Below are 21,735 nucleotides of genomic sequence, written 5' to 3' on the forward strand. Positions count from 1 at the left end.
GGGGGCCTTCGGGAGGACCCGCCCTTCGAATTTGGCCTACGTCCCCTGCTTTGGGGAGCTTGAGAACTGGGACGAGATGTTACATCAGCAGAGCTGAGACACAAAGAAAACCGCACTGGGAGACAACTATTCTCATCTCTATGCTGGGGTGTGGGTGGGCACGAGTTGACCCTGGACTGGATCTCGGCCAAGCAGGAGGAAGCTGGCAGGGAGCCACGAGCAAGTCCCGTCCGGGAGTCTGACAGACGAAGGTCTCCGGGCAAGCAGGGCCGACAAAAGGACAGATCTGCAACCAGATGGAGAAGCCTTGCCCTGTGGAGGGCAGGCCTCTTGGCCCCAGCACAGTACTTCTGAGGAAGCCATGAAAGCCCCCCTGCAGACAAGTGGCCCCTCTGAACACCTGCCAAGTCCGGCCAGCAGCAGCGGCAGACCTCAAGCCACAGAAGGTGGTGCCTCGTCCCCAGGGGAGACCGGTCGTGGGGGCAGCCGCAGCCGGGGTCTGAGGCTTCCCTGTGACCCGGCCCCGTGGGCAGGGCTGACTGGCCAAGCGGCAGGCTGGGCGTGAAAGCTGAGAGCCACCGTGGATGGGGGGCATGGAGCGGAGGGGCCACGGGAAGAGGGGGCCGCGGGAGGGGTGCAAGATCCAACACTCGGGGGTGGGGGGACACGGCCAGCCCGAGTGGCCAGGAAAGGGGGGCGCGGGGGGCTGGGGGCGACAAGGCAGAGGAAAGGTGTGGGGAGCAGGGGGAGACGAGGGGGGTTGTCACAACATCGGTGAGAGCACACACGGAGTTTCCTTCGGGCAGAGGTTTGGTTCGGGCTTTGGTTTGGGCTTTGGCTCCACTGACCACCCGCAGACCTCGGCTGCTGAGCCCCGGAAGAAGCCGTCCCGGGTCTAGTTCCAGGCCAAGGGTCCCGTCCTCGCGCATCGGTCACGTCCATCTGTCCGTCTCCCCGGCTGCTCGCCTGTCTCCCCACAACCCGAGATGCCCATTACTTGAGCTCAGGAGTCGGCCTGTTTCCTGCAAGGGGAAGAATGCAGCCGGCAAAGACAAAGGCGGGGAAGACCACCAGAGGGTCCAAGGGCACAAGGAACAGGGCCCGGCTGTGCGCTCGACACACTTCACACCAGGCAGCTCCTGCTGTATTTCCTCCAGCAAAATCCTCCCTTACTGGGCTTTATTTTATCCTGCGAAAATAAGCCTTATCATCAAACAGCGTGAAATCCGCAAACCGAAACCTCAACACCTCCGGCCCGACAAGACCCCCTGAGTGTGTACAAAAGCCACTGCTGCTGGGACGGTCCCCTTCCCACTCATTGCTTCTGCCGCTTGTTTCTGGAGAACATGACTCCGATGAGGCCCACGGCGGCCAAGCCCACGCCGGCGATGCCAGCCGCCACGACGGCGTCTCTGACCTGCAAGAGAGCGGAGGGGAGATCAGACTCTGCGGGGACTCCGCGTGCAGGCCGTACCTGTGACAAGAACTCCGCTCCGGGAGACTCACGTGCCCCTTGGCCCACTCGACAAACTCGGGAGTCAACGGATATTGGCAGGGAAATGGGGAGAAGAGGGCTGGATGGGGAAAGAACGGATGGATGGAGCCAGCTGGCCAGGAACGCACATGGGCCTAAGGGCAACTCGATTCACTCTGTGGGTATTGAAAGCACATAAACCCTCAGAGCGCGGTTGTGCGGAGGGCAGGGCGGCAAAGCCCGGGTGGCTGCGGGGAGCCCCTGAAGCGAGTGCAAAGCGGGGCAGGAACTCGTGTTGAATGGTCAGTATGCCAACCTTGACCTTCATGAGAGCCAGGACCTCCCCCGTCTCCCTTGCCTTGTGCCTGGCTGCACCCCCGTGCCCGGTTCTGCCAGGCACAGAGATGCTCTCTCTGAGTTCTTATATGAGCCCCCGACTACGAGCAGTAGTGATGTCATACTTATTAGGATTGCTGACTCGTATTGCTTGTACTAGGGGAGGAGAAAAGTGTCGCAAAAGTCAGAGTAGATTTCGGGGTAAAAAGTGAACGTGTGTCAAATTTCACTCTCTCCTGACACTTAACCAAAAGGAAGGCACTCGTTTTAGGCATAATTCCACAAGGGACCCACAGAACTCTACATTCTAAGGCGGCAGCGGGAAAAGTTGAGGATCCAGCCGAGTTGTACAACAGGATCTTCAGGAAAGATCACCTATTGGCAATGTCAAATACCTCCGGAAACAGGAGAGAGAGCTCTGCGGCTAGGTCCCCGGACCCCTCCTTAACCACAGCGGAAGTCTGAAAGTTTATTCTCTGCCGACGGTGAAACAGAAGACTTGGGGGCCTTCTGGAAATCCAGAAGCACACATGAGGATGTGCCCAAAACAAGGGATGGAGAGACCAGAAACAGGCTAAAGGGGAGACCCTTGGCCCTCCTGCCCCTCTCTGCTCCCAGAACTTGACCCATCACACAAGAGTCAGGAAAACTTTCCCGGGGAATCTGACCAGCCCAAGTAGAAACAAAAGATACCAATACGAAGATTCCCCAACAGACTGTCCACCTATGTCACCCAGAAGTGAAACTCAAAGTCAGCAAGCCACTGTCCCCTCTCAGTTCACTCAGAATTTCCATTCTGTAGGAAACCACCCACCCTGAGTCATGAGCATACGACCAGGATACCAGACATCTGAGGAAGACTCTGAAACAGGAGACAGAGAGCAAAACCAACAAAAAACAATCTAGGGAACCAGAAACCGTATCTATTTTTTTTAATAGCTAGGTTTAGTTTTTTAAAGTTTATTTATTTTGAGACAGAGAGAGAGCAGGGGAGGGGCAGAGAGAGAGAGAGGGAGAGGGAGAACCTCAAGCAGGTTCCACACTGTCAGCACGGAGCCTGATGTGGGGCTCGAACCCACGAACCGTGAGATCACGACCCAAGCTGAAATCAGGAGTCGGACGCTTAGCCGAATGAGCCACCCAGGCACCCAGAAACCATATGTAGGAAAGAAAACATCTTTTTTAAAAATGATCGCTAGAGAATAAGAGGACGTACTGCATCCAATAAATAACACACGGTGCTATAACAAATAATAGAATATTGAGAGAATAAAAACAATTCTTAGAAAGCACAATGGAAATGACAGACTCAATAGAAAGTTTGAAAAATAAAGTTGAGGAAATCTCTCAGAAAAAAAAAAGTTTTTTTAAAGAGCAAAAAGATGAAGACAAAGAAAACAGAAGCCAAAGCAAACAAGAGGGACTAATCCAGGCAGGCCAATATCTGAATAATAGACGTTCCAGAAAGAGATAATACAGGAAACACAGAGGAGAATTAACAATGAAATAATCCATGGACTAAGGGAGGCAGGTTTTCAGATGGAAATGGTGTTCTGAGGCCCATCATGATGGATAAATGTAGACCCACCCCAAGGCACACGACTGTGAAATTTTAGAAAACTGGGTAAAGAGAGGCACTTGGGTGGCTCAGTGGGTTGAGCGTCCGACTCTTGATTTCAGCTCAGGTCATGATCCCAGGGTCGTGGGATCGAGCCCCCGCTTTGGGCTCTGGGCTGAGCATGGAGCCTGCTTGGAATTCTCTCTCCCTCTCTCCTTCTGCCCCTCTCCCCCACTAGTGCTCTCTCTCTCTCTTTCTCTCTCAATATTAAAAAATAATAATAATAATAAAGAAAATTGGGTAAAGAAAAGATACTTCAAATGCTAGCACAGGGAAGAAAAACAGGAAAGAGAGGAAAGATCAAGAGATCAAGAGTTGGGATCGCTTTAGATTTCTCCAAGGCAATTCCGGAAGCAAGAAGACAATGGAATATTGCCTCCAAAATTCTAGAGTAAAACAATTTCTAAACTAGAAATTCCGTATCCAAACTATCAAATCAGGTGCGAGGGTAAAACAAAATAATTCAGAAACACAGCGTTTTCAAAAATGTACCTTCCATACATCCTTTTTCAAGAAGCTGCTAAAGAAGGTTCCCGTCAGAACAAGGGAGTAAACCACGGAAGAAGACACGAGGTGCAGAAGAGGGGGCGCTCCGGTACGAAAGTGGACAGAAGAGAATTTCTCCAGAATGATGGGGAGGGGAGGTCCCCGGGACAACAGCCTTGTGCCAGCTGTAGAGAGTAACCTGGAGGCAGAAATATGGCCCCCTGAAGACATCCATGTCCTAATTCCAGGGACCTGTAAGTATATTGTGCTACATGGCGAGAGAGAACTAAGGGTGCGGACAGAATTAGGTTGCTAGTCAACTTACCCTAAAAAGGGGAGCTAACCCCGGGTTACCCACGTGGGCTCCAAAGTGTAACCATGAAGTTCCTTACAAGATGGAAGAGGGCCTCAGAAGAGTCAGCGTCATGCAACGTGAGAAAGGCTCAATCAACAATTGCTGATTTTGAACACGGAGGATGGGCTTCAAGCCGAGCAGCGCAGGAAGCCTCTAGAAGCCAGAAAAGGCAAGAAAATAGATTCTCTCCCGGAATCTCCAGAAAAGAACACAGCCCTGCTGGCACCTTGCTTTTAGCCCAGTGAAACCATTTTTAGACCTCTGACCTCCACGGCGGTAAGGCAGTAACTCTGGGTTGTTTTAAGCTACTAAATTTGTGGTAATTTGTGACAGCAGCCAGAGGAAGCTTATACAGTAACCAAACCAGATAAGAGCGGTGTGCCTCAGCATCCCCGTTATCTCATGTACTGTCTTTCGAACCTAAAGCAACTTCTGAGGGACGTGGTCTATGTAAATTAAGAGAAAATCCGAGAAATAAGAAATGAAGAGATCATGGAACCAGGGTATCCGATCCAAGAGAAAGGCAAAGGAAATCCCAAGGAAGACAGCAAAGGGAAATCCTGGGGTAAAACCATGCGGTCAGCCAAGAGCCAACCAGCACTGATGGCAGAATGGCCATCTCGGGGATGCATGTGTCCAAAGAGAACATCCTAGAACCGATAGATTACTTGGACATGATTTCCCTTGTGGAGAACTGTTCTGAGGACTAATCAGACAGTGTGGGGAGAACTGACAATAGGTACAAGGAAAACTAAGCAATGAAAGGAGATAATAATTATCTTCGAGGAAAAAGGAAACCCTGGGGCGCCTGGGGAGCTCCGTTGGTTAAGGGTCCAACTCTTGGTTTCGGCTCAGGTCATGATCTCATGGTTCGTGAGTTCAAGGCCCATGTTGGGCTCCACGCTGTGACATGGAGCCTGCTTGGAAGTCTCTCTCTCTCTCTCTCTCTCTCTCTCTCTCCCTCTCTCTCTGCCCCTCCCCCGCTCGCTCTCTCTCTCTCTCTCTCTGTCTCTCTCAAAATAAATAAATAAACTTAGTTTTTAAATTTTTTTAAATAATGGGGAGCCTGGGTGCTCAGTTGGTTAAGTGTCCAACTTCAGCTCAGGTCATGATGTCACCGTCGGTGAGCTCAAGCCCCCCGTCAGGCTCTGTGCTGACAGTTTGGAGCCTGGAGCTACTTCAGATTCTGTCTCCCTCTCCCTCTGTCCCTCCCCCATTCATGCCCTGTCTCTCTCTCTCTCTCTCTCTCTCTCTGTCTCTCTGTCTCTCTGTCTCAAAACTAAATAAACATTAAAATAATAAGAAGAAATATAATACAAGAAATTCAGAAATAGGTAAATGCCAAACTCAGAGAGAAGAGTGGCTGCTGGGGGGGGATGGGGAGGAGTAGAGAGGTGTGGGGTAGGGTACCCTGAGCCCTGGTTGTCTTTACAAATTATGTGCATGCATTACTTGGAAAGATTAAAAATTAAATTTCAAAGACTTCTCCAGAAACAACAACAACAAAAGACAAAAAAATAGAGGCAACCACAGTTAGCTCAGAAACCTGCCTCGAAACCCTTCTGCACCCACTTGGAATGCCGACGCCATGTCTACAAGACTTGAAAGGCAGGAAGGTGATGGGGAAGCGATCCCATAGGTGAGGCAAAGACTATGGGCATTTCAGGAAGACACACACGTGACATCCCAGCAAACAGCCACGGGAATACGTCACTGATGCATCACACAGACAACTATGTGTTACACTGATCGAACAGAAGCATGTGGTTAAATGATTGCTGTTGTGATAGTCTGGCTTTGTGACGGGGCCACTGAGAGCTCCTGCATGCCTGCACGCACGCACACACACACACACACACACACACACACACACACACAGAGCTCAGATTCATCCTTCACTTTGTTGGAAACCTTCCCCTTACCTCTGACCTCTGCCCTTCAACCTGGTTTGTCTCAAGTGCCTAAGAGTGCACTCAGCTTTGCTATTGGTGTTCCAGACGACAGGACTCTGTCTACTTCTAATGAGCTTTCAGGAATTAGATCTGCTGCCCCAGCTCTTTTTTCACCTCAACATTCAAGTCCATTTGATGTGCACAGCACTCTCCTTGTATAATTTGAGAACCCGACAGTCTGCCACTGAGCTGAAACATGGTGGCCATAGATGAGCTCTATGGAGGTTAAGACCTTCGTTTCGGTGTCGATAAAAAGCCTCTGTTAGTGAGTGTTGAGGATGTACTCTGAAGCTTAGAAAACACCCCCAAGGGGCGCCGGGGTGGCTCAGTCGGTTGCATGTCCAACTCTTGGTTCCTGCTCAGGTCATGATCTCATGGTTCATGGGTTGGAATCCCGCACTGGGCTCTGCAGTGACAGCACAGAGCCTGCTTGGGATTCTCTCTCTCTCCCTCTTTCTCTGCTCCGCCCCTGCTCTCTCTCTCTCAAAATAAATAAATACACATTAAAAAAAAAAAAAAACACCCCCAACACAGAAGTCAGTTGCCCTAATGTACACTCCGGCTGCAGAGCCGACGTATCCAGTGGCCCTTTCCCCAGTTTCTTTCCCAGCTTCTAAGCCACCGTGTCCTCACAGCCACCGTTCCGCCCTTCACGTGTTATCAGGTGCAGCAGCAACACTGAAGGTAACAAAACTCAGCGGAAACAACTCAGATCAGCAAGAAACCGTGAGAAAGTTCGGCCTCTTCCCATTTCCAGCACTATCCAGGCGCAACTCTGGGGGCACGGGCTCCCGTGACAAAGCAAAGGGAGAGCCAGCCCTCCCTTCCGCTCACAGCCACTGTCCCCAATGAAGACACAATGCCCCAAATCAGCAACACTGTGCTTTTTCCCAACGAAGGCAGGAAAAAGCATCATGAACAGGGATCAAGAAATCTCACCCACAAACCAAGTCAGGTGTTGAAGCAGAACCAGGGACAGCAAAGACCACGATTTTCGATCCTCGCTTTTAGGCCAAGAAGTCCAATGAGGACAACGTGCCAAAAATTGCAGGAATAAAAAGGACGGAAACTATGAACTTGATACCCAAAACGAACACGCTTACCCAACACGGTCAACGATGCCCTTGCCGCCTAAGCTCACAGGCTGCCTGGATTGGATGCTGTGGCTGCCCAAACTCCTACATGACCCCCTGGAGAGAAGAACTTAGAGGTCTTCGATGGTGAAAAATATATACATCTTGGTGCTGCCCAGGCTTACGTGGGCCATAAATGGACCCACCATAGCTGTGCGCGGTGTCAGGAAATACGCCCGCATCACTGACGTCACGAGCGTGGTACCCAGAACCGCCGTTCCCAGCAGCCAGAAGGCGTGACGACGGAGTCCGGATGAAGCTGCTGACCTGACATTTGCCTACGAGCCAACCTTTAGCCTTCCTCCTGGAGGAAATCCGGCATGGCCTTGTGACAGCTGTGCTTCTCTGTTATGGAACCTGCCCGAAAGCACTTGTCCCCAGCGTTTTCCTCGCTCAACGGATCTGTCCGGGTGGGACAAACAGTTTCAGATGATGCAGGAGGCACAACGCGCCCCCAGTTCTCTACAGAACCTCACAGAGTGAGGGCAAATGCTGAGGCAGCGGCTTCGGACAAAAGGTACTTTGTCAAGGAAAACCACAATAGCCTGACTGCGAGCGTGGTCCGTGAGGCATCAAAGGGTATCATCAAATGCAAGAAAGTGGTCTCTAGTTAGTTCTGATAGTGCACATTGTACGGGGGATGGGGTGGGGGTGGGGGGGCGGGTAGTGACCAGCCTGAGAGAGTCAGCACTACGGCCACCACCGAGCATTTCCTAGTCGCAGGGCTGCTGGGTGAGCCCAGGCTCCGCGCTGAATTATGGGAGCTCTGATCACAAAAAAGGGCCACGTGGTGTGAGCACACACAGGTCTTCAAGGAGAACAGCATGAAAGAGAAAAAGCTGTCCCTCGTTAGAAAGGCGAAGAAATCTGCCTTTTTGTTTTTTTAAGCGGACAGACTGAAATTCTGTTAGAGCACAGAAAATTAGCCGGTTAGACTACACAGCTCCCCCGCGCGAAGCCCCAGAATTATTCCTGGGCACAGGAAAATTCTACCGTGCGCTTTCTTCACTCTTAGCAAAGTTCTAAGTGGATAAAAGAAGAATAGTGTTGGGGCCCCTGGGTGGCTCAGGTCATGATCTCACGGTTCGTGAGTTCGAGCCCCGTGTCGGGCTCTGCGCGGACAGTGCGGAGCCTGCTTGGGTTTCTCCCTCTCTCTCTCTCTCTCTCCCTGCCCCTCCCCCACTTGTGCTCCCCTCTCTCAAAATAAATAAACTTAAAAAAAAAAAAAGAAGAAGGTTATTCAAAACACAGGATTCCATCAAGGCAGCGGCTGACGACGGCTGGGATTCTGCCTCTACTGCTTCATCGTCTTTGTGCCTGACGCCCAGCCACAGTCAGCTGAGGGAATGGCCCGGCTCCGGGGGACGGGGACACAGGCTGGGGACGCACCTGATCGCTGCGGGCGACGCCGTAGCGCAGCTCGTTCACAAAGTGCTCGCAGTTCTCACAGGGCAGCGAGTAGGGCAGCTCCTGGCCCACCAGCTGCTCCGCCCGCTGGACGATTTTGCTGGGAGGCAGCGGCGAGTACTTGTCATCGTGTTTGTTATTGACCTGGTACCTGTCTCTCCCGACCACGTCATCCAGCAGCTCTTTTTTCACCACGGCCTTCTCAGTCAGGGTGGACATGATGCTGGCCGCGCCCGCTCCCGCAATTTCACCTGAGGGTTCACAAAGAGGAGACAGAGGGATCGGTCCCGGGCAGGCCCGTCGGGGTCCGTCCACAGGCCCTTGGCACCATCCACAAGAGCGTGAGCAGATGTGGGAGGGAACGGAGAGCAGGGCCAGACACCTGCTGTGTGGCTTTGGGGAAGGTACTTGCAGTCTCTGGGCCCCGGTTTCCTTATCTGAAATGTGGAGTGGTCAAGTTTTGGGATTTGTTGTGATTTTTTTTTTTTTTTGGACCCAGAGAAGCTGACCCCGTGACTCCTCAGGGGCCCTCTTGGCTGTGCAAAATATGGGCCCTGAGCACAGCCATCTCCCTAGGGGAATAGAGTATGACCCTTCTGGGAGTCCAGCAGGGATGCGCTCCCGGGACAAATACAAGGCTGATTACTGCAGAAAAGGTGGATCTGTAGCTCCCAGACTTCTGGAAGCGGTTCCTCGAGACGCGGTGCCAGGGAGGCCCACTGGGTGCACTGGCACGGCCCCGGCCGAGGCTGAGGGCCTGGAAGGGACACCAAAGCTCCAGAAATCAAACTGCCTGTGGAATATCACTCAGCCACAAAAAAAAAGGATGAGGTCTTGCTATTTGCAACCACACGGGTGGAGCTTGAGGGTATGACGCGAAGCGAAAGAAGTCAGACGGGGAAAGATGGATACCGTATAATTTCACTTACATGTGGAACTTAAAAAACAAAACAAATGACTAAAGAAATAAACGAAAAGCAGAAACAGACCCATAAGACAGAGAATGAAACGGTGGTCGCCAGAGGGGAAGGAGCAGGGGTGGGGTGGGAGTGGGAGGTACAGGCTTCCAGTTACGGGGTGAGGAAGTCATGGGGATAAAAGGCACAGCACAGGGAGTGTCATTAGGGATGTCGTAGTGGCCTCTTATGGGGGCGGATGGCGTCTACACTTGCGGTGAGCACAGCGGAACGGACAGACTTGTCCCTTCACTGCACACCTGAAGCTAATGCAACATCGTGTGTCAACTATACTTTAATTAAAAAAAAATAGGGGCGCCTGCGTGGCTCAGTCGGTTAAGCATCCAACTTCGGCTCAGGTCATGATCTTGCGGTCTGTGGGTTCGGGCCCTGCGTCGGGCTCTGTGCCGACAGCTCAGAGCCTGGAGCCTGCTTCAGATTCCGTGTCTCCCTCTCTCTCTGCCCCTCCCTCCCTCCCTCTCTCTCTCAAAAATAAACATTAGACATTTTTAAAACCATAAAACTGCCTCAAAGAAAGGCAGTCTAGGGTCAATACAAGGACCAGGAGGGTGGGGAGGGGAGGCTGATGTCAGCACAGAGACTGGCCATCTCCCCCCAAGGCGGCCAACCTACACAGTGCGAGCATGCTTTGCGTACGACGGCTAAAAAAGCGGGTGCACACCAAAGAGGTGGACCCCGGAGGGACCCAGTCTCTCTCAGAGGGCCTCTGTGGCCCTGCTGGGATGGGATCTCCAAGGCTCCTCCTGGCAGGGGACGCACCCTGTTAGGCTGGGCGGGAACTGTCTTCCATTGTGACACCGTGCGACAGCAACAAGCAATGCCAGGAGGGGCTGATCAGATTCCAGGTCCTACGCTGCTTGGGCTTTCCAAAGAGGACTAAACCCCTCTGCCCTGAGTAGAATCCTGAGAATTTAGAAAACCGGGGGAGTTCAGACTGGCTACCAATAGGGCAGGAGGTGTTTGAGGGAGCCATTGGAGTAAATAAAAGAGGTGGGTACCCTGGTGGGTGGTACAATAGGGCCCTGGCTGACAATGAGACTCATTCTGGCTCCATCGCCGAGTGGTCCCGACCTGTCACTTCATTTTGCTGAGCCAACACGGTGGGAGTCCCCAGTTACATACCAAAACTGACACCCAAACACACATCGTAATTTAAAGGTCCTTTTCAAAGGATTAATTTCTGTTTTTAAAGTTAGTCCATCAAAGGGGCGCCTGGTGGCTCAGCCGGTCAAGCGTCAGACTTCGGCTCAGGTCATGATCTCACGGATCGTGAGTTCAAGCCCCACGTCAGGCTGTGCGCTGACGGCTCGGAGCCTGGAGCCTGCTTCCGATTCTGTGTCTCCCTCTCTCTCTGTCCCTCCCCTGCTCGCGCGTTCTGTCTCTCAAAAATAAATAAACATTAAAAAAAAATTTTTAAGTTAGCCATTAAAGAAAATATTAATTAAGTGGGATGCCTGGGTGGCTCAGTCAGCTGAGCATCCGACTCTTGATTTTTTGCTCAGGTCACAATCTCATGGTGTGTGGGATTGAGCCCTGCGTTGGGCTCTGTGCTGACAGCAGGGAGCCTGCTTGGGATTCTCTCTCCCTCTCCCTCTCCCTCTCTCTCTCTCTGTCCCTTCCCTCTTCGTGCTCGCTCTCTCTCTCTCTCAAAATAAATAAACTTAAAAACAAATCTTTTTTTAAAAAAAGGAAATATTGGGGCGCCTGGGTGGCTCAGTCGGTTGAGCGTCCGACTTCAGCTCAGGTCACGATCTCCCGGTCCGCGAGTTCGAGCCCCGCGTCAGGCTCTGGGCTGATGGCTCGGAGCCTGGAGCTTGCTTCCGATTCTGTGTCTCCCTCTCTCTCTGCCCCTCCCCCGTTCATGCTGTGTCTCTCCCTGTCTCAAAAATAAATAAACGTTAAAAAAAAAAAAAAGGAAATATTAATTAATCAATCATAGAAAGGGCACATGCGTACGGCACACATTTGATGACCGAACTGGGGGAAATATCAGACTGGGCAGTATAACATCATGCTTAAAGGCCCAGAATGGAGAGTCAGACAGCCAGAGTTCAACTCCCACCTCTACCTCTATCTGCTGTGTGACCTTGGGCAAGGTGCTTAACTTCTCAGAGTCTCCAATTCCTTGTAGAACAGTGACAATAACAGCCCTCTCTGTCCCTACTGTACCGCAGTGGGGGCTGCAAGATGATCAGACCTGGCCATGTAAGGTGACTTCTCTGGTGCCTGGAACAGGGGGAGTGCCCAGCAAGTGTCAGCTGCCACTATCATTAGGGTCGTTCTCCATGCTTCCTTCCAACTCTGATTTCTACCATTTCCTGAGTAGCATGAGGTCAGTCCTGACCTATCTGGCAAGATTCCTGCATAGCTCTCATAAGATACATGTGGAAGCAACTTTTCCCATTAAAGGAGCATCACCCACCCAATGACCCGTGACACACACCTGTCCCCAGGATCCCTGCCATGCCCTCCCCTGTCTCCTGTCCACCAGGTACATCCACTGTGCAACACGGAGGCCCTCCTGTGTGCCGGGCCTTGTCCAAGGTGCTGGAGAGAGTGGCATGAACTGGACAGGGTGCCTCCCCTCAAGTGGCTCACATTCCAGTGAGAGGACTCACCCCGATAAGGAGCAAATACACAAAAGCAGGTACTTCTAGGTAGTGAAAATGCTCTGGATTAGATTAGGTGAAATATTACAGGAGATGATGACTAGGAGAGGATTACAGGAGAGGGGAGGCTCGGGAAGGGGAGGTCCACCCCAGGGAATGGGCGTCGAGTGGAGCCTGGAATGATGGGGGCAAGGCAGCTGTGCTGAGATCCAGGAAGGAGCACCACATGCAAAAGGAAGGGCAAGGGCAAGGGCCTCCAGAAGGAAGAGTGTGGTGTGCTCCAGAGGCTGCAGGGAGGCCGGTGTGGCTGCAATCCAGAGACCCAGGAGGAGGGGAGAGAAAGATGAGGGTCAGAGAGGCAAGCAGAGGCCAGACCACACCGGACCTCATGGGCCACAGTATAAACTTTGAGTCTTATTCTATGTGTCATGGAAGAGCCGATCAAGAATTTGGGGGTGGCTGGGTGGCTCAGTCAGTTAGGCCTCCGACTTCAGTTCAGGTGAGTTCGAGCCCCACATCAGGCTCTCTGCTGTCAGCGCAGAGCCTGCTTCGGACCCTCTGTCTCTCTCTCTGCCCCTCCCCTGTTCATTCGCACTCTCTCTCTTGCTCTCTCTCAAAAACAAACATTTAAAAAAAAAAAAGGATTGGGGCACCTGGGTGGCTCAGTCAGTTAAGCATCTGACTTCAGCTCAGGTCATGATCTCGCGGTTCGTGAGTTCGAGCCCCACATCGGGCTCGGTGCTGACAGCTCAGAGCCTGGAGCCTGCTTTGGATTCTGTGTCCCGCACCCCCCCCCCTTTCTGCCCCTCCCCTGCTCATGCTCTGTCTCTCTCTCACAAAAATGAATAAACTTAAAACAAATTAAAAAAAAAAAAGAATTTTAAGGGGCATCTTCTTCCCAACTGGTCTTTGGCACGTTGTCTCAGAGCTGGTGAGAAGCACTCCCACACCCCGGTTGGCACTTTCTCCTCATCCTCCCCCCCTCCCGGGGACCTGCCCTACTCAACTTAGGGTGCCATGAAGGGGGAGGCATCCAGGTGAGCTCTGGTGCTCGAGAGTGGTTAGGGGCAGAGAGCAAGATGGCTTCAGGAAATGCCAAAACTGGGCACCCTGCCCCCAAGTACAAAGCCACGGCCGTTATGCCAGATGGCCAGTTCAAAGGCATCAGCCTCTCTGACCACAAAGGAAAATCTACGCTGTGTTCTTCTTCTACTGTCTTGTCTTTTCACCTTCGCGTTCCCCACGGAGATCTTTGCTGTCAGTGACAGGACGGGAGAATGTAAGAAACTCGATTGCAAGTGATTGGTGCTTCTGTGGACTCTCATTTCTGTCGTGGATCCACACACCCAGGACTGGGACCCAGGTATCACACCCCTAGGGTACCATCGCTCAGGACAATGGAGTCTTCAAGGCTGATCGAGGCGTCTCGTTCAGGGGCCTCTTTATCATTGATCATGAAGGAATCCTTCGGCACATCACGTGAATGACCTCCCTGTCGGCCGCTCTGTGGATGAGACTCTGAGACTCGTTCAGGCCTCCCAGTTTACTGACAAGCATGGGGGGGGGGGGGCCCAGCTGGCTGAAAGCCTGACAGTGATACAGTCAAGCCCGATGTCCAGAAGAGCAAAGAATAATTCTCTAAGCAGAGGCGAGCGCTGGGTCATTTTCAGGCCGGGCTGCAGTGGGCGGCCATGAAAACAAAACCTCTTTTGTACTATTGTCATGCTTAAAACACAAGACTTTAGATTTGGTACTGGGATAGGACAGGCCTTTCCTGCAGGGGCTGGGGAGGCCAGCCTTTCTTCCTCGGGCCAGCCTTCCTCCCTTTCTTCCTGGTCACAGCTCAGGCTGTGCTATGGGGCAAGCCAACTGATCTGCACGGTAGTGGGGCATCGCTTTTGATCTTTTGTTGTTTCTATTAAACTTGAACTGAGAGGGGGGAGGAATTTTAAGGAGAGAAGTCACATAATCAGATTTATACTTTAGAATGATCATGCTGGCTGCCCAGGGAAGGAGGGACGGACCACAAGCGGGCGAGAGGCAGAGAGACCAGCTGGAAGCTTCAGATGAGAGAACGGTAGCTTACCCCAGGGCACGACAGTGGAGACGGTGAGAAGTGATCAGACCCGGGGTCTGTCTTGGAGATAAAGGCAACCAGCTTTCCTGGTGGATCAGATGCGGGGTGAAAAGGATTGAGGATGACGCCTGGATTTTGGGCTCCAGAAGCTGGGTAGTGCCATCCACTGGAGACTTTCAGGGCGTGTCAAGTTCAATGTGCTGGACACCCAAGTGGAGATGCCAAGTGGTCAAGAGGCTATATACAAGGCTGAAGCTGAGCGGGGAGGCCTAAGCTGCGGGTATGGGCTTAGGAAACATCCACCAATAGAAAGTGCCGGAAGCCAGGGGCCCAAGGAGGTCACCTGGGGAGAGTAAGGATGAGGGATATGGGACAGGATGAAGAACCCACACAGGAGACCATGAAAGGAGGGCCCAGGGAGAGAGGAAGAAAGACGGGTGCTGGGTGAAGACCAGAGAGAGGTTGCTCGCATCAAATGCTGCAGAGAAGCCTAGTAAGTTTTGACGAGAAAATGGACCTTTAGCTTTGTCAAGATGTGAAAGGTCTTTCAGTAGCTGTGAGAAGGGCTACTTCGGGAGGGGGCTAAACAAAGAGACAGCCCAGTGGAGGGAACCGAAGAGGGACGGGCAAGTGAAGACGCGTTGATGGCCATGGTAGACAATCAAAGATTCGCTCTACAGGGAGTTATCTAGAGAAGACATGGGGAGGGCGGGGGAGCGTTGTTCATTTCATCAACAGAGCTATTACCGTGGTTCCTACACCAGTTGGAATAACCTAGTAGAGAGGGGGACCATGATAATACAGGAGGTGAGGAATTTGAGGAGCAAAGTGCTCATGAAAGTAAGAGAGGGGGTCTAGGACCCCCATGCAGAGGCTGGCCTTTTAAACCTTAGGACAGGGGCACTTTTTGCATTTTAGCAGAAGAAAAGGCAGATGATATGGGTGCAGATATTGGGGGTTTTGGTTCACCGGGGCTGGGGAAGATGACCTATACTCTGGTTACTTCTGGTTTCTCTGTAATTACAGGGTGAGGCCATTAGTTAGAGGAAGGGGGAGGGCGGGGGCAAAAGACTTGTCCAAGAATGTCCACAGCAACTGTATTCATAGCAGCCAAACACTGGAACCAATCCAATGTCCATCAGCGGGAGAACGGATAGCAAACCAAGGTGTATTCACATAACAGAAAACACCCAGCAATGATAAAGAACTTGCTCCTCACAAGCCGATGACTCTCACGGGCTGAAGGAAAGAAGCCAGACACAAAGGAGCACAGACTATGCAGCTCTTCTGACATGAAGGTCTAGAGCAGGCAAAACTGATTTATGGCAAGAGAAGCTACAATAGCGATCGTCCCTGGGGGTGGGGGTGGGGCAGTGATAAGAGGGAGCCTCTTAGGGTAGGGGGAATGTTCCAGATCTTGATCTGGGTCACTGTCACACGGATGGAGACTTTTTTTTTTTAATTCACTGACCATACGCTTTACTATGTTTCTGTACTTTACTATATTTATGTTATACCTCAGTTTAAGCGAAAAAAAAAAGTGTAAGAAAAGTGATGGGGGACCGTCACAACGATTCTCCCGGTGAAGTGTTCTTAGCCTCAGTTTACAGAAAAGGAAACCGAGACTGAAGACCAGAAACTAGGTTCGCCACCGAACCTGCTGCCCAAAAGCCCATGCTCTCTCAGGGAGCTTTACACTTAAGAGTTGAGTGTGTTGGGGCGCCTGGGTGGCTCAGTCGGTTGAGCGTCCGACTTTGGCTCAGGTCATGATCTCACGGTCCGTGAGTTCAAGCCCCGCGTCGGCCTCTGTGCTGACAGCTCGGAGCCTGGAGCCTGCTTCCGATTCTGTGTCTCCCTTTCTCTCTGCCCCTCCCCCGTTCATGCTCTGTCTCTCTCTGTCTCAAAAATAAATAAATGTTAAAAAAAAAAAAAAAAGAAAAAGAGTTGAATGTGTTCTGGGCGCCTGCATGGCTCAGTCAGTTGAGCATCCAACTCTTGATTTTGGCTCAGGTCATGGTCCCAGGGTTGTGGGATCAAGCCCCGTGTCAGGCTCTGCACTAAACTCAGAGCCTGGTTGGGATTCTCTCTCTCTCTCCCTCTCTGTCTGCCCCTGTCCCCTGCTCACATTCTCTCTCTCTCTCTCAAAACAAAAACAAAAACAAAACACAAAAGCAGAGCCACCCCCTTGGAAGCCCATCTCAGCCCCTACAGGGAACCCTTAGGGTCCCAAGGGGCAGAGTTTGAAAACCATTGCCTCACACCAGATTGCCTCCCCGCAGCACTCAGGAACCAGCCACCAGGCGGGGAGCTGAGGTCACCTGTTGCCCACAGCCGCCCATCTCCCTCTCCTCCCAGCCCCAGCACAGCGGAGGCCCTCAGCGCCCTTACTTGGGGGTGCCAGGTGGACCACGTATCCATCGCCAACGTAGATGGCCCAGTGTCTGTAGAAAGGGCGGAAAATCTCAATCAGGTCTCCAACTTTGGGCTCTGGCTGCAAAGTCAAGAACAGGGCTGTTAGAGGTGGCACAAGTGAGACCTTGGAACCAGGTAGCAGAGGCTGGGGTCCCTTGCCAGAGGCTGTCAAATTGGGAGGGTGTCTCTTAGGTACTCCGCAACCTGGCCTTGGGCCTGACCAAGAATTGGTATGTCTCTGGATGTGGTTTTTCCACACCAAGCCATTCCATCCTCGGTGGAAATGGACTGGATGTCGTACAATTTACGCCGATTCCGACACTCACTGCCCAGAGTTAACACCGACCCCACGGGTTAAGGGCTCAGTCCCCCAAGGCTGCCCCCCGCCAACTCCACTTCAGCTGCCAGTCACAAATCCTGGGTGTCACCTGCGCTTCTGACCAACCAGCTATAAATCAGGGGTTCCCATATCCCCCTCCTCAGGTTCTATAATTTGCTAGAATGGCTCACAGGACTCAGGAACCATTCACTTACTAGGTCACCGGTTTGTTATAAAGAATGCAACTCAGAACAGCCAGATGGCAGAGACACGCCGCACCCGGAAGGCATGTGGGACGCACACAGCCATCCGGGGTGCCACTCTCCCAGCACCTCCCTGTGTTCACCAACCCAGAAGCTCTCCGAACCCCTTAGGTTAGGGTCCTCACGGAGGCTGCGTTAGTTACACAGGCATGATTGATTCATTCATGGGTCCTTAGCGATGATCTCGCTCTCCAGCCTCTCTCCCCTCCCAGGAGGTCAGAGGTGGGGCTGAAATTTCCAGCCCTCTAATCAGGTCAGTTCCTCCAGCTCTGAACTCTCATCACCTCATGAGCAGAAACTCCAGTGCGGGTGGAAGGGGCTTGTTAAGAATAATGAAAGATTCTCCTCTCTCTCCTGTCAGTCAGGAAATTACAAGGGTTTTAGAAGCCTCGTGCCAGGAATTGGGGACAAAAACCCAAAATTATACTTCTTATTGCCTCACAAGGAGTGCACGCAGGGGTGAGTGGGTGCGTGTGTGCCAGGGAAATGCCACTGGGAGCCCTACCCTGCTGGGGCGCGTGGGGCAGAGCCGGAGAAAACTTCAGAGAGGTTCGAGATCACTTGCCTTAGCATTATTGACGGACCAGCAACAGACCCTATGCTAAGTGCTGGGGGTGGGAGCATTCGATTTGGACCAGAATCAGGGGTGACAAGCTTCTGTGGTCCAAGCCAATCTTAAATCTCTTTAATGAGCAAGGAAAATCCCTTTAGTCTTCAGCGAGTGAAGGATCTGGGGGGGTGGGAGCCTCTGGCCTGCTTGCCCTTGGTGGGCAGACCCACAGGGGCTCGCCCACATTCCACCGTTAAGCTCCACGGACCTGACAGAGATTTCATCAAGGATGCGATGGGGAGGACTCACCCTTGCATGGCCTCCCTGGGGATAAAAACAAAGGTTAGTGGGACTAGCCAATCACAACTCCACAAGGCTACAAAGCAAGGTCAATGGCAAGTTCATTTCTATTTATACAAACATTAAAACTGCAAAGAACTATTACATATGACAGGGAAAAAAATCTTTTCACAGAAACGTTATGGATAAATCATGTTGTCTTCTGCAGTGATTGTAAATAGTCTGCCAAAAAGAAGGCTCCCCGACCTTACTGGGAACCTACTTCAGAACAATGGACAATGGTTGCGATTTATGAATCCCACTTGTTTTCCAGAATAAAAGAAAAAAAATGTATTGTGTATGGTTTGGTGAGAATTAGGGGGTCTTCAGAAATCCCCCAAAGGGAGTTTAGCTGGGGGTCCCCATGAATAAACAAGGACATGAAGACAAGGCAGGGATCCAGCCCTCAGGAAGCCCACCGACTACGACAGGAGACAGTTTGACCATCAGTAATAAGATGTCAGGCAATGAGCAGTTGGTGGGTATGCAGACCCGAGGAGCTCACTGTGTTCCAGACAAATACCAGTGAAAGGAGGTCTACACATAGAAGGATGCCTGAAAAAAAAATTTTTTTATTGCAATGACAAAAATATCTACAAAGAAATTCAAACCTTATAACCGTAAACATCAAAAGGTAACAGAGCGGCAAAAGCCTGGTGCTCAGTAAAGGAAGCCATACCCCAAAAGCAGTGCAATGTATTAGCCCATGTATGTCTCGTTCCAGAAAAGCCGTCACTATAGGAGAGAAAAACGATCCGTGATTGCCAGGGGCCGGGAGTGGGGAGAGGAGCGGACAACAAAGGGGCAGGAGGGAGGAACAAACTTTCCGTAATGTTCCGTATCTGATGGTGGTGACAGCTATGCAGTCATGTGTGTTGGTGAAAACTCATAGAAATGAATGCTAAAGGGGCGCCTGGCTGGCTCAGTTGTGGAGGGAGCGGCTCTTGATTCAGGGTTGTGAGTTCAAGCCCCACGTTGGGTGGAGAGATTGCTAAAACAAATAAACTTTTTTTAAAACTAGAACTATTAGGGGTGCCTGGGTGGCTCAGTCAGTTAAGCGGCCGACGTCAGCTCAGGTCATGATCTCGCAGTCTGAGTTTGAGCCCCGGGTCGGGCTGTGTGCTGAGAGCTCAGAGCCTGGAGCCTGCTTCGGACTCTGTGTCTCCCTCTCTCTCTGCCCCTTCCCTGCTTGCTCTCTGTCTCTGTTTCTCTCTCTCTCTCTCTCTCAAAAATAATAAACATTAAAAACATGTATTAACACATAGACCAATGGAATAGAATAGAAACCCCAGAACTAGACCCACAAACGTATGGCCAACTCATCTTTGACAAAGCAGGAAAGAACATCCAATGGAAAAAAGACAGCCTCTTTAACAAATGGTGCTGGGAGAACTGGACAGCAACATACAGAAGGTTGAAACTAGACCACTTTCTCACACCATTCACAAAAATAAACTCAAAATGGATAAAGGACCTGAATGTGAGACAGGAAACCATCAAAACCTTAGAGGAGAAAGCAGGAAAAGACCTCTCTGACCTCAGCCGTAGCAATCTCTTACTCGACACATCCCCAAAGGCAAGGGAATTAAAAGCAAAAGTGAATTACTGGGACCTTATGAAGATAAAAAGCTTCAGGGCTCCTGGGTGGCTCAGTCGGTTAAGCCTCCAACTTCGGCTCAGGTCATGATCTCGCGGTCCGTGAGTTCGAGCCCCGCGTTGGGCTCTGTGCTGACCGCTCAGAGCCTGGAGCCTGTTTCGGATTCTGTGCCTCCCTCTCTCTCTGACCCTCCCCCATTCATGCTCTGTCTCTCTCTGTCTCAAAAATAAATAAACGTTAAAATTTAAAAAAAAAAAAAAAGATAAAAAGCTTCTGCACAGCAAAGGAAACAACCAACAAAACTAAAAGGCAACCAACGGAATGGGAAAAGATATTCGCAAATGACATATCGGACAAAGGGCTAGTATCCAAAATCTATAAAGAGCTCACCAAACTCCACACCCGAAAAACAAATAACCCAGTGAAGAAATGGGCAGAAAACATGAATAGACACTTCTCTAAAGAAGACATCCGGATGGCCAACAGGCACATGAAAAGATGTTCAGCGTCGCTCCTTATCAGGGAAATACAAATCAAAACCACACTCAGGTATCACCTCACGCCAGTCAGAGTGGCCAAAATGAACAAATCAGGAGACTATAGATGCTGGAGAGGATGTGGAGAAACAGGAACCCTCTTGCACTGTTGGTGGGAATGCAAATTGGTGCAGCCGCTCTGGAAAGCAGTGTGGAGGTTCCTCAGAAAATTAAAAATAGACCTACCCTATGACCCAGCAATAGCACTGCTAGGAATTTATCCAAGGGATACAGGAGTACTGATGCATAGGGCCACTTGTACCCCAATGTTCATAGCAGCACTCTCAACAATAGCCAAATTATGGAAAGAGCCTAAATGTCCATCAACTGATGAATGGATAAAGAAATTGTGGTTTATATACACAATGGAGTACTACGTGGCAATGAGAAAAAATGAAATATGGCCTTTTGTAGCAACGTGGATGGAACTGGAGAGTGTGATGCTAAGTGAAATAAGCCATACAGAGAAAGACAGATACCATATGGTTTCACTCTTATGTGGATCCTGAGAAACTGAACAGGAACCCATGGGGGAGGGGAAGGAAAAAAAAAAAAAGAGGTTAGAGTGGGAGAGAGCCAAAGCGTAAGAGACTGTTAAAAACTGAGAACAAACTGAGGGTTGATGGGGGGTGGGAGGGAGGAGAGGGTGGGTGATGGGTATTGAGGAGGGCACCTTCTGGGATGAGCACTGGGTGTTGTACGGAAACCAATTTGACAATAAATTTCATATATATATAAAAAAAGTAAATGATGATCATGGCAATGAAAAAAAAACATGTATTAAAAAAACTAAAATTATTAAAGAAAAGAAAGGGGACGCCTGAGTGGCTCAGTCGTTAAGAATCTGACTTTGTGACACAAGAACAGACACTCAGATCAATGGAACAGAATAGAGAACCCAGAAATGGACGCACAAATGTATGGCCAACTAATCTTTGACAAAGCAGGAAAGAATGGAATAAAGACAGTCTCTTCAGCAAGTGGTGCTGGGAAAACTGGACAGCAACATGCAGAACAATGAACCTGGACCACTTTCTAACACCAGACACAAAAATAAACTCAAAATGGATGAAAAGCCTCAATGTAAGACAGGAAGCCATCCAAATCCTCAAGGAGAAAGCAGGCAAAAACCTCTTTGACCTTGGCCACAGCAACTTCTAACTCAACACGTCTCCAGAGGCAAGGGAAATAAAAGCAAAAATGAACTACTGGGACCTCAGCAAAATAAAAAGCTTCTGTACAGCGAAGGAAACACTCAGCAAAACTAAAAGGCAACTGACAGAATGGGAGAAGAT

General features: G+C 50.9%; 1 protein-coding gene and 1 pseudogene across 5 annotated transcripts in view; one reads left to right on the forward strand and one right to left on the reverse strand.

Moving 5' to 3' along the window:
* Positions 1 to 1,143: 1,143 nt before the first annotated feature.
* PLAAT3 (phospholipase A and acyltransferase 3) overlaps positions 1,144 to 21,735 on the reverse strand; it is a 37,659-nt gene continuing 17,067 nt past the window's right edge. For all 5 annotated transcript variants that reach the window (XM_043581486.1, XM_043581483.1, XM_043581484.1 and 2 more), the window contains 3 exons: positions 16,813 to 16,915; positions 8,744 to 9,012; positions 1,144 to 1,417 (listed from right to left, as the gene is read on the reverse strand). In XM_043581486.1, the coding sequence (XP_043437421.1) occupies positions 1,316 to 1,417; positions 8,744 to 9,012; positions 16,813 to 16,915 (474 nt within the window). In that variant the 3' untranslated portion in view covers positions 1,144 to 1,315. The remainder of the gene's footprint in view (positions 1,418 to 8,743; positions 9,013 to 16,812; positions 16,916 to 21,735) is intronic.
* Positions 13,427 to 13,981, forward strand: LOC122482874 (annotated as a pseudogene).

This window comes from Prionailurus bengalensis, chromosome D1 (genome assembly GCF_016509475.1).
Source record: "Prionailurus bengalensis isolate Pbe53 chromosome D1, Fcat_Pben_1.1_paternal_pri, whole genome shotgun sequence".
Classification (NCBI taxonomy): domain Eukaryota; kingdom Metazoa; phylum Chordata; class Mammalia; order Carnivora; family Felidae; genus Prionailurus; species Prionailurus bengalensis.